General features: G+C 46.3%; 1 protein-coding gene across 2 annotated transcripts in view; it reads left to right on the top strand.

Moving 5' to 3' along the window:
- The window catches only part of XPR1 (xenotropic and polytropic retrovirus receptor 1), a 111,055-nt gene that overhangs the window by 90,907 nt on the left and 8,092 nt on the right, over positions 1-12,056 (top strand). For both annotated transcript variants that reach the window (XM_058808186.1, XM_058808185.1), the window contains exon 11: positions 874-1,065. In XM_058808186.1, the coding sequence (XP_058664169.1) occupies positions 874-1,065 (192 nt within the window). The remainder of the gene's footprint in view (positions 1-873; positions 1,066-12,056) is intronic.

The following is a 12,056-nucleotide window of genomic DNA, read 5'->3' as shown; positions in this document are numbered from 1 at the left end:
GTTGCGAGCGGCTAAATATTTACTTATTAAAAATAAAATTAAAATACATAAAGCAACTGTATGCATAACAATTTGTCCTCTTCCAATCTGAGTAGTGGAATGATAGCACGGTGTTTTGGGATAAATATCAGCTAATAATGTGTCTCCTTCAGTGTGAATAAGAAACAAATGAATGTTAGGCAGCAGGGTGTTTGGTTTGGATGTGCTGAGACAGCAGAAGAATATGGAGTTCTTGGGGAGTTCCAGGAAAAGCTGAGCGTTTCCTGGTCATTGCCTTAATAAAAAGAAGGCTTTCAAACATGGAGGAGGGGACGCAATGGCATTGTGGTGTGGTTGCTTCTCATCTCAGCTTTTGAAACCAGACTATGCCTTGGCTTTGCATTTTAAAAAACAAAGTGAAAAATGCCAAACTCAGTCCCATACTGAAATGTGTTTTTTCCTATTACAATGCACAAGGAAAACAGGTCAAGGACAGCTTTGGCAAAGTAGCCTTTTAGAGCTGTCCTGCAGAGTTTCCCATTTATGCACAAAAATCCAGTGTCAAAGGCCTTTTGTAATTCCATCCTTAATTTGATTATTCACAGTCCTGCCAACAGCTCTGAGCACATTTAAAAATAGATAATTTCTAATCTAGCATGTTGGTTATACTGGCAGGATGAGGGAGTTAGATGGTGATCTGTCTGGATGTGTTATTGATGTCACCTGAACACCTCCAAGATGGAATATTGAGCTACTTTGGGCTTCTTGCAGTTTGTACCAGCTGCTGATGGGGAATTGTTGCCATAAAGGGACACTGCAGACAGGAAGACAAAAACAGTTCTTAGACTTACTAACTCTTTGCCTTAACAGCTTCAACTCCTGTTTTTCTTGCAGATAATCAGATTTGTAACAGCTACTCCTACGGAGTGAGAGCAGTTGTCCAGTGCATCCCTGCTTGGTTGCGATTCATCCAGTGCCTGCGCCGTTACCGCGATAACAAACGGGCCTTTCATCTGGTTAACGCTGGAAAATATTCCACCACCTTCTTCGTGGTGACATTTGCAGCCCTCTACAGCACTCACAAAGGTATTGGTGGCTTTGGAGAATCCTGTGTAGCTCCTGAGGTTTGCTTTTTTTACACAAGAGAGGCTCAGTCTGGCATCTCATTGAAACGCGAGCTTCTTGTGTTTTGGCACCTGTGAAACATCTCTGGGGAAAGGCAGGGGCCTGCCCAACTTGTAAAGAGTGTTTTAAAATCTTATTTGAGGTGTTTTTCACATCCCTGGTCTGCTTAGAATTGCACTTAGGGAGCGGGGGAGGGAACTTTTAGGTTTGTCTTTTGAAAGCTGAAATACCTGTCAGGTTCTGCTGCAAAGGGAGGTGAATGGGAGGGAGATAGATGAGGAAAGGGATAGCACAGCAAATACTTCTCTCTTAACATTCATGAATATTTAACCTGGACCATCTAAATAATCCGTCCATCATTCCTAAATGTGAAGGCATGTGCACAGTGCCAGGAAAAAATGCTCTCTCTGATTTTCCTGTGTGATTCTATCCATGTTTTTTCAGCAGCTGGTAAGGAGTTGTTTCCAATCCATTTAACTGCAGATTGAGCTCTGATCCCTGAAGGTCCTCATCTCCCTGGAAACGACAATTACTCGATTCTACTCTTGTTCTGAAGGAAAAAGCTTTTAGTTTCTGCACTTCAGGCAGTCGCCCTGCCCTGCCTTTCATTGTTCTGAAGCCCTAAAAGCTGTATTCTTTCATTTGAGAATATCTCCCTTCTATATACCCAGAAATTAGCAACCACACACAGCCGTGAGCAATTACTTAGCCTGAAATATTCCTGTGGTGAGGCAGGGAGAAGTGTTGAAGGCATGATTCTAGTTAACATGCTGGGTTTTTTGGAGGGGTGGCAGGGTTGTTAGAAACCTTCCCGTGGCCAAGAAATGTCTGCTTTGACATAGCTGGGCCCAGAGTCACACTGATGATGTTTGTCAGTGTATTTTGATGGCAGGGAGGGGCAGTGGCCCAAGCTGGCTGAAGGCTGGGAGTTGGGCTCTGTATCCAGAGCTGGTGTGGGAGCATCCTCTGGGAGCATCCACATTGCATCTCCTCCCTGCTGCCTTGTCTCTGAAGCTTGTTCCTGTTTAACTTGTTTGCTCAGTGACATTCTGCAGCCCTGCAGTCCAGTTAGTCACCACTGCCAGAGCCTGGGATGAGGCACAGGCAGATTCCCTGGCTGCAGAATCACTGCTTATATCTTCTGTACCCAGAGCTGCTCTGGGGAGGCTGACTAATGCTTCTGCCTCCCTCAGGGGGGACACACTGCCAGAGCCTTCAGTTGGGGTAGGGCTGTGTCTTGGTTTGGAAAGCCAGGTGTCTGCTAAGGAAGGCAGGAGCCTCCCCTGAAATGGAAAATGTAAACCCCCTCCCTCTGAATTATTGTAATTTTGAAATTAAGGGGCTCTCAGGCAAATATATGGGAGTAGGAATAACAGTTCTTTAACAGGAAAATTAAAATACAAATACAATAGTACAAACAAACAAAAAAAACCCACTGATGGAATCAGAATAAGGAGCTGCCCCCCTGTGTGTCAGGGTGGTGTCCCAGCCCCATCCCATGGGGGCTCAGCCCTCCTGCAGTGCCAGCTGTGGCTCTGCTGCAGCAAGGATCCTGCACAAGGGGGGACGTTTTCCTCTGCAGCTCCAGGGCTGCTGGAGATGGGCCTGGGCTCCCTCTGGCAATGCAGGGCAGCAGAAAGCTGCTCCTCTGGGAATGCAGGGGGCAAAGGCTGCTGTGGTGTCCCAAAGCTCAGATTGTATCCAGGCAGGAATGCTTGGCTCCTCCCCTGGGTGGAGCATCTCCCCATGGGATGCTGGAATTGGATCAGCCATGCAGGGACACTCACTGGCCCATGGACAGAAGATAATTAATAATTAATGGCCCATGGACAGAAGAGATCTCCTGAAGGGAGGATTGGTTATGGTAGAGATAAAGAAAACTTCCCAATGAACGGCAGAGAACCGCCCCAGCTCTGACAGATGACAATAAAATACACAGTTATCCTTCAGCCCAGGACAGGTTGGAACCAAGAGGAGAGCCAGCCTCTGTCAAAAGGTCCTGTTGAAGAGTTTGACCTTTTTCCACCACCCTTGAAGCTTTTCATTCCTGCCAGTGTTGCTACCCTGGTTCTGGTTGCTGCCACACATAACCGGTGTCCCCTTTCCCAGCCTGGCAGGGAGTGGGCTGTAATGAGGTGTTTATGAGCCTTGTTCCCGTTGCTGTGAGACGTTCCTGACTCCCAGCTTTTGTCTGTCCAGTTTTGTCAGTGGCACATCATTATTGCTGTCGTACAAAACAAAAATTGGAAGCTTCGTGGCCTTTGGAAATTACATGTTAGCAGAGATTTGTAAATGTCACTGTGCTGGACTTCTCAGAGGGCTGCCTAAAGCCCTGCACATGTCCCCTCAGGCCTGGAGGCTGTTCCCATCCTGCCATAAGCACACTTTCTAGTGTGCTGGACCTGTTAAGAAGCCAATTTTATCAAAGTGCTTTACATAGGTCACCAGTTTGTTTGGAACTTGGAATCAGATGGTTTATCATCAAATTGTTATGATGCTGCTGTTGAAAATAGATGTGCTGCTCAATCACATCTTCTCTGTGTCTGCCCAAGGATAGCAAACACCCCTCTCTTACCTCCTAAACATCTGTTGGGGGGAGCTGTGTGTTCTGAAGGAAGTGCTGCCCAAAACAGGTGTCAAATTGGTGAAGCTCCTTGCTCCTCAGACCTGCTGTAAATTTCAGTAACAAACCTAGTAATTTCTGTGGTATCAGAGTTTTATTTTAACAGTCTTCCATGCCTGTTCTTGCAAGCCTATGACTTACACCTCTGGAATGACAGCTTTTGGCTGCCAGGAGGAGAGGGCAATCCCTGCCCTTTCCTTGGGAGGTCAGGTAATGGACACCAGTGCCTGTTCTCCACTTGGGAGGCCTGGGGACATCACAGCCCTCTGAGAAGGCTCATCTTCCTCCCTTCATTTGAACTCTGGATAGCTTGTAGCTGCTCTGTGGGTTTTAGTCAGTGCCTGCCAGCCCTGTGAAAATGGGTGTGTGGCTGGGAAGGTTTGCTGGTGTGGAGAGCAGCTAATTCATACACAGTGCACTGGCAGCACTCTGTGTTTTCCTGGGCTTGCTGCTGGAAAACAACTGAAACGAAACAAATGTACAAATGCCACCTTATTAAGTGATGTTTCTGTTCTAGTCCTGGGTGGTATTCCCTACTCCAAACCTCCTCTAGTGAAGGATCCCTGCTGTAGCACCATGTACTGTGGGCTCTTGACAAGTGTCTGTTTCCCCAAAATATCCCTGTTTAATAATTCATATTGCTCAGGCAGTGCATAATTTGGATTCTTTCTTCCCTGGGAGAAGCAACTTCTTTACTTTCCTTCCCTTGGATTCAGATGCAGGGTGCAATTTTCTCTGCTAATTGCAGTTTGGATGTCAGACTGCTGAGAGAGCAAAGTGAATTCTGTTAGGATTTTGCTCTGAAACTTGCAATGCTGTTGGTCTGGGACCAGACCAGCTTTACAGGGGTAACTCCAAGCTGTCATCTTGATATTCAGGAATCACTGGGATTAGTGAAGCAAACGGGAGAGGAGCTGCCCCAGAACATAATTCTGGAGCAAGCAGTGGTGGCATAGACGAGCGCAGACTCCAGCACGGCTCGCAAGCACAGCCACGTTTCAGAGACAACAACAACAACACGAGGACAACTGTTGCTGAGTTCCCAGGGGAGGAATTCTCAGTATTTTTATCTCTCCCAAAGGAATGAGAAGCAAAGGCCGTGTTCTGTAAATAAAGTGCTGCAGGGTGTGTTTGCTCAGGCAAATGAGGCACGGCTGTAACTCGAAGCTACCTGGCAGCCGGGGAGCCTGCTCTGTCCCCTTCTTTCCCACCCTTGCTTTGCACTAAGGAGCTCAGTGCTGGCATTAAGTTCCCTGCCAGTGCTGAGTAGCTTTCCCCAGAGCCAGCCAACAGAGTATTACATTGCCTTATTTAATCCCTAGGGAAACCTACGTGCTGCTGGGGAAGCAGATGATTAAGCCCAAGCCTGCGGCGGAATATTCAGCCCGAGTGCGGCGTTGTTTTGACATGCAACTGCTTTCTGCTGTGTTTTCACTCTGCCAAAAGCAGATGTGCTCTTCTTGACAAGTGCACCACTAAAGAGGCTTCAGTCCACATTATCACAGCATTTGTAGAATCACAGAGTGGTTTGGCTTGGAAGGGACTTTAAAGATCAGGGAGTTCCAACCCGCATACTTTACACTATCCCAGGTTGCTCCAACCCTGTCCAGCCTGACCTTTGAACACTTCCAGGGATGTGTTCCACAGCTTCTGTGGACAGCCTGTTCCAGGGCCTCACTACCCTCACAGGGAAGCATTTCTTCATCATATCTTGTCTAACCCTCCCCCCTGTCAGTTTGTAGCCGTTCCCCTTTGTCCTGTCACTCCAGACCCTTGTCCAAAGTCCCTCTCCAGCTCTCTTTGAGCACCTTTAGGCACTGGAAGGGGCTCTAAGGTTACACCAGAGCCATCTGGTCACCTCTCCAGGCTGAACACTCCCAGCTCCCTCAGCATGTCCCCATAGCAGAGGTGCTTCATCCCTGTCAGCATCTTCATGGCCTCCTCTGGACTCACTCCAGCAGGTCCATGTCCTCCTTACACCAAGGAGATCCCAGAGAGGGACATCCATGGCCCTCTCTTCTTTTAAAAATTGTGCTTGCATTAAAGAAGGCACACTGCATATCTGGAATAGCCAGCTTTGGTTTCACTCCTCACTCAGACCTGACTCAGGCTGTGTAGGATAGGGTTGTTATATTTAGGTGTTCAGCTCTTCTGAGAAACAGTTGTGTTGTGCTACTCATGGAGTGTTGGTCACTTCTGAAGCTTCAATCATGATTTTTGCTCCAACTTTATTAATTTTAAAATGAGATATTGTGGTTTTGCTGCTGACAGTTTTCTCACCTTGATGCAGCATGCTCACATGGTGTCATTGGAAATACCAAAATATGTTTGGCTTCTGTGCTTGAAGAACTGAGCTTCTTGAGTGCCTCTCTTTCATAATTTTCCTGGTTTGGGGGATTTACTGGTTCAGTGGGACCATTTTTTGTTTACCTTGCTATTGGCTGTGTGGGATTTTATCCTTTAACTGAAAGGCAGGATGTTTTATGGACATTGTCAGTTTGATTCACGCACCTTATTCAATGAAATCCTTGTGGTCTAAGTAGAATCCTGCTATTTATTAACCTCTGAATTATTCCAAAGTTAATCCACATGGCCTGGAAATTTGAGTAAGCATCTCTTCTTCCATCCTGTTCCCACAGTTTTTCCAGGTACTCCAAATGAGCCTGCTGAGCACCAGTTGCCATTGGCTTGGGGTGCCCTGGAGAGCCCTAGGTGGGTCTAAGATAATGGAACTGCCATGCACTTTCTCATTAAACAGCTCAGGAAATTGGCAGTAATTAAAAATGCTGAAGTTAACTAAATAGGGCTGTCTCTGAAGGGCAGCACTTCTATCTCTGCTCTCCCCATCACTTCAGAAAGAGATTTCTCTGCAGAAATGTCTAATTTATGATTTTTAAAGGCAGCCCTAAGAGAAAAGGGCCATGGAATAGAGATGTGGAGTTTCAAGGCAAAATCCATCCTGCGATTAATGGAAGGTGTTGGACCATCCCTTATTAATAGAGAGCTTCAAGCAGCAAGTCTGACCAGAGGAAGATGAATGGGAAATGTGCAAAATGTTGGAAAATGCAGTGGAAGATTCCCAGGTGTCTCCCTGCTGCACACTCCTCATTAATCAGGATGGCTTTGGCTGTTCCCAGTGGTGACACCACATCATGCTGGGACAGGTCACTGCTTCTGCCAGGGACAGGTCACTTCTGCCACACTCTGTCCCCTGCAGGGCCCTGAGCAGGGCTCTGACTTCTCTACAAATGTAGACTTTTGGCTCAAAGAAGACATGAGATGTTCCCTCTTGACAGTTCTTCACTGTTTCTTTGCTTAAATTGTGCCCAGAGGTGACTGCAGAGGTTTCTGGTTACCATCATCTGCTGGTGATGCACAGCAGGCTGGGGTGACATCCAGCTGTGGCCCTGGGGGCTGCAGGAGGTACCTGGCTGCACCTGAGCCCTGTGGGTGGTTGGTTGTGTCACTTAGGCCCTGGCAGTGCTGTGTTAGAAGCTGCAGGTGGCTGGGACAATAAAGCACTGTGATCCTGCATGTTTACAGCAGGAGACAGTGAGGGGATGGGAGAACTGGGACTGAAACAGTGCATATTCCCACAACTCAGATAGATGAGTTCAGTTTTAGGGGGTGGAGCAGGGCAAAATAAGTGAACATGTAGAATATTTGTAAGCACAAAACTTTAAAAAAAAAATCACAAAAGAATCAAGCAAGCAGCATTTATGAGACCTTGTTCCCTCACTTGTGTGTTGGTACAAGACCTCCCATCTCTCCCCTCTTCCTCAGCGCTGAAAGAGCTGTCAGCATTTGATTTAGGTGTCACAGGAGCCTTATAGAGTGCTTGGATTGACCTCTTGAAGTAAAACAAACTTTGTAATGGGATTAACTGGCTTCTTTCTTAATACTTGCCGTTTTCACACGCCTTCCCTTAGCACAGCACACTGGCAGCTCCACCAGGATGATTATTTGGAGCCAAAACATGCACAGTCTGTCACATTGCTGCGAGCTAGGATGAGTTTTTGTCTGCAACCCTGCCATCCCCGTGCCCAGGAGGCCTCCAGTAATGAGTTGTGTTCATTAGGCAGTCTTTCTGATCCTTTCCATCAGAGAGGCAGCAGTGTCATTAGTGAGGAACTGGGAGGCATTGCCATGGGCAAACATTTCTCATCCTGCCCTCTGACCTCCTCAGGGCTCTGTGGTACCCTGGTTTCTCCTGCTTTCCTGTTAGCTCAGCTGATTGCTGACACCCAGCCCAGTATCCCAGGGATAGTGCTTGGGGTGGAGCCAGGAGCATCCCTGGAATGCTGCAGCAGGAGCAGCCACATTTGATTTTCAATTTTGGTTTTACTAATTGTTAATATTAAGTTTAGTATGTTTTACATATTGTTGGTCTTTTACTTTTAAAATAATTTCTTTATTTTTAAATGTGATCTTTACTTTTAGTTGTTTTAATGAGTTCTTACTCAACAGTGCCTTTGGAGAGTCGAGTATATACAAAAACTTATGAATCTTCACTTGTTTTCTAAGTTTATATTTTGATGGTTTGTAGAAATAGCTTTTTTATATTAGTTAGTTGCCCTCTTGCTATAACATAATTATTTGTTATGGGTATTAAGGTTTTATTTAATATTGAGTATGTTGGCCCGTGTCTACTAAAATTTTATTTTTAGTCTTTATTTTTTTACTTTAACTTTTTGCTTTAATTTAAAAGTCTTAATAATAGGTTGAGTACTCTCAGTTTTAGTTATCTTTGTTGGATTTCTTAAATTATTTGAAACTTTCTTTTTAATAATTTAAATACTTTTTTTTTTTTTTGCTTTTTACAACTGGTTACTAAAATTTTTATAGCTCTCTGAGTAGCTTTTGTTCTTTTTTAGAATAACACAAATGTTACTTAATATGCCTTTGTGTTAAGGGTGGCTGGGGAAATGAGAATGCTAATGAATGAGGTGTAAGTTAAAAGGGTGACCTAGTGATTCTTCATTTCACAGGCACTTAAGGTGGGAAGCCTGACCCTTTTTTTAATGGAACATTTTAAGGAAAGCAAGTGGCTGCATTACAAGCAATCTTCCTGTCACATACACACAGGTCTGGAGTCTGTGGTGGTGCAGAAATGTAGGAGATGCAGTCATCTAACAATTTTTCTCTTTTGCTTTTAAAAGAAGTAAATTTTGAAAGAATCTGCTGTTGGATATCAAATAACTACAGAGGTAGCAGATGGCATTGTGTCCCCATCCCCAGAAATGCTATTCATTTCTGATAATAAATCCAGATATCCTTATTAGTGAGACTTCTGGCAAATGCTCTGATTGGAAACCCCATCCTTCTCAAGGTAGACATTAAACTTTCTCTAACAGCACTTCTCAAAAGTGCTCTTTTGAGAGGAGGCACCAGAAAAGAACCAGCTCCAGTCTCAGCCATGGCTGATGTGCTTCCTCCTGTTTGCAGCTAAATCACACTTGTCACTTGCTGAGGTACAAGCCAGGAGTTTGCTGCCATGTCTTCAGATTAGACACAAACCAATGCAGACCTGCAGAGGGTTTTTAATCCAAACACGATTTTGGGATTTCCCTGCTCTGCAAACGTAGACTCTTGGCTAAAAGAAGATATGAGATGTTGCCTCTTGACAGTTCTTCGCTGCTGCTTTGCTTAAATTGTGCCCGGAGGCGACTGCAGAGGTTTGCACAATCCAAGGGAAGGTTCTTAGGGAAGAGTCAGTGTTTGGCAGAGCCCACAGCTCTCCACAGCCTGTGCTCCTGTGGGTTATTTTTGCCTTTTAACTGCATCAAGTCCCCTGTCATGTCCTGCTTCTGCCATTGATCAGTGCTAAACAGCAGGACGTGCTGGCTGGGCAGAAAGGCAGCTCTACCCACTCATTAAGAGATCTAATTACTGAGGGGAGAGGTGTTGCTGTGCTTTGAGCACTGAGATGTTAGACAAATGCTTGGGGATGTCACTCTGATGGCAGTTCTTATGTAGATAAGTCACTTCTGGCTGTCACCCTGCTCTGTGGTGTGCTGGGACGGAGTTAATGGGCACACAGCATCCCTAGGCCTGCTCAGAGCTGCCTTGCACACTAAATACATTTGTGCTTTGCTTCTGCTTAAATCTGTGATTGAGGCTGGCTTTGGCAGGCCTGGACTGGGGGCTGTTTAGTTGGCAGAGTTGCTGTGGCTGTGTTGTTGGTGTTCTGTGTAGCAGGGCTTACCTGGCTGTGTTCCCTGATAACCTCTAGCTGTTATCAGAGCCCTCCCCATCAGCACAAGCCACGGTGGGTGACAAGCCAGGAATGCTTATCAAGGGCCATTGTGCTCTTATCCAGCCCTTCAATAATACATGGCATTGATTTTTGCTGTGGTGAATACTATATAGTGTTTACATTCCCCAGAATAATTCAGCAGGGTAAACAGCTGAATTCTGTGGAGGTAAAGTCAATATTAACAGCATTCAGGAGAGCACTGGCTGTCTCTCTTTGATGGAAAGCAGCATTTTCTCTTGCCTGTGCTTCCAAGGGGCTGTGATTTCTGCAGAGCAGTGCTCCCTCAGAATGCCAGTGAGATTCTGTGGCCCCTGGGGCTGGGCTGGGATGCAGGATATTGCCTATCAGCACTTTTTGCAGGCAGTAAATTCTGCTGCTGCAAGTGCCTTTGGCTGTTTTCTGGGACTGTGGCCATTCACAGCTTCAGTTCAAAGGTGGAAGCCATCCATTATTTATCTAGTTGACCTTCTGGAGCAATTTGAGGTGTATTTGTGCCGAGGATCTGCTGGAATTGCATGTTACAGGGTAAACTGAGGATGCTAATGGAAATTCTGTGGTGAAGGCTGCAAACAGCTCTTGTGGCACGCTGCTTCCCACTGGCTTTGTGGCAAGTGGAGGAGCCCTGTGGGCTCAGATAGCCTCTGACATAAGTGCACACCTCCAGGCTGCGGGCATGGCAGTGTGAGCACTGAAACCAGCCCATCCTCAGGCTCAGCGCTGCACCTGCAGCTTCAGATGGTTTGTGCTGCTGCTATTTTGTCCTGCACGTGCTGCTTTGAGTAACAGCAGCTCAGGAGGTTGCTCTGTGGTGGGGCATGGAGCAGGAAGGTCCTTCATGCCTCGTTTGGGGGATGTCACTGGTACCATGGAGTACCAAAAACTTCCTTTTTTCCTTCCTGGAGAGGCTGAGATCTGCCAGAGTGCTTCTCTCTTCCAGAGCCTCTCTGTCTCATGGTTTTTGGTGTTTTCTAGCACCTCATTAAACAAAGAAAAAACACACAGGATGAAACAGTTCCTGCTTAAATAGACCCTGACATCATCATAAATATGCAGAGCTCTGTATTGCTCCTGGAAAAGTGGCAGGCCAGGAGTTGATGGAGCCTCTGGGCAGAATATGAATGCCTTGATTTTCTCTCCCCCTGAGCAGCAGTGGAGAGGGCTGCTAGGACCAGCCAGCAGAGACCCAGCTATAATTGCTTGCCTGGAGCAGTAACATATTTCTGCACACCAGCTGAATACCAATGAGGACAGAAGGAAGGAAGGTATCAAACAGAACTGCAGGCAGGAGGAAAAGGAGGATAAGTGATTAAAGGAAGGACTTAGAGGCCAAGATTGAAGACAATGGGCTAGTTCTGATGAGGGCATTTTACCAGGGAGTGATTTGGGTTTTTAATGAATTTTTTTTTCAGGAGCTGAATGCATTGCAGAGCTGGTTGGTGAGCAGGAGCAAGGGGCCAAGCAGTGTGACCCCAGGTGCCACTGAAAAGGCTGCTGCAAAGACAGAGGCAGGGAGAGGAGAACTGAGCCCAGGATAACTTAACTGAAAGCAAGAACATCCTTTTGAGATTGGTGAGATTAGATTTCTCACTTGGGCCTTTTCCTTCCCAGTTCTACTCTCTGTAATTGCTCACAAGAGTCTGTGCCACATGCTCTGGGATGACCCTGCTTGAGCAGACAGGTTGGACCAGGTGACCCACTGTGCCTTCCAGCCTGAGCCATTCTGGGATTTAGGTTTAAGCAGTGAGAACCTTTGAAATCTCCTTCCTCTGTAACTGCCAGCTTAGGATAGAGTTTTCCTCACCCCTTGTGTGCTTGGAGATGAGAATCAGGGGGCAGAGTGGCCCCTCCATGAGCACAGAGCTCCAAAAGAGCTGCCCAGCAGTGCTTCCCTGCTCTTCTGCCTGTTCCTCAGGATGGTCCTGGCTGCACTGCCTTCTCCATGGCTGCTCCATGGAGTGGAATAAGGCTCAGTTTATTTGAATTCTGTCCTTAAGGGGAAAAAAAGCCCAGAAAAGAATCCAGCCCAAAGCAGCATGATGTAACTTCCAAGCCTAAGGTGAGAGGAAGCCAAGC

This window comes from Ammospiza caudacuta, chromosome 7 (genome assembly GCF_027887145.1).
Source record: "Ammospiza caudacuta isolate bAmmCau1 chromosome 7, bAmmCau1.pri, whole genome shotgun sequence".
In the NCBI taxonomy this organism is placed as follows: domain Eukaryota; kingdom Metazoa; phylum Chordata; class Aves; order Passeriformes; family Passerellidae; genus Ammospiza; species Ammospiza caudacuta.
This window is presented reverse-complemented; position numbering and strand designations above follow the sequence as displayed.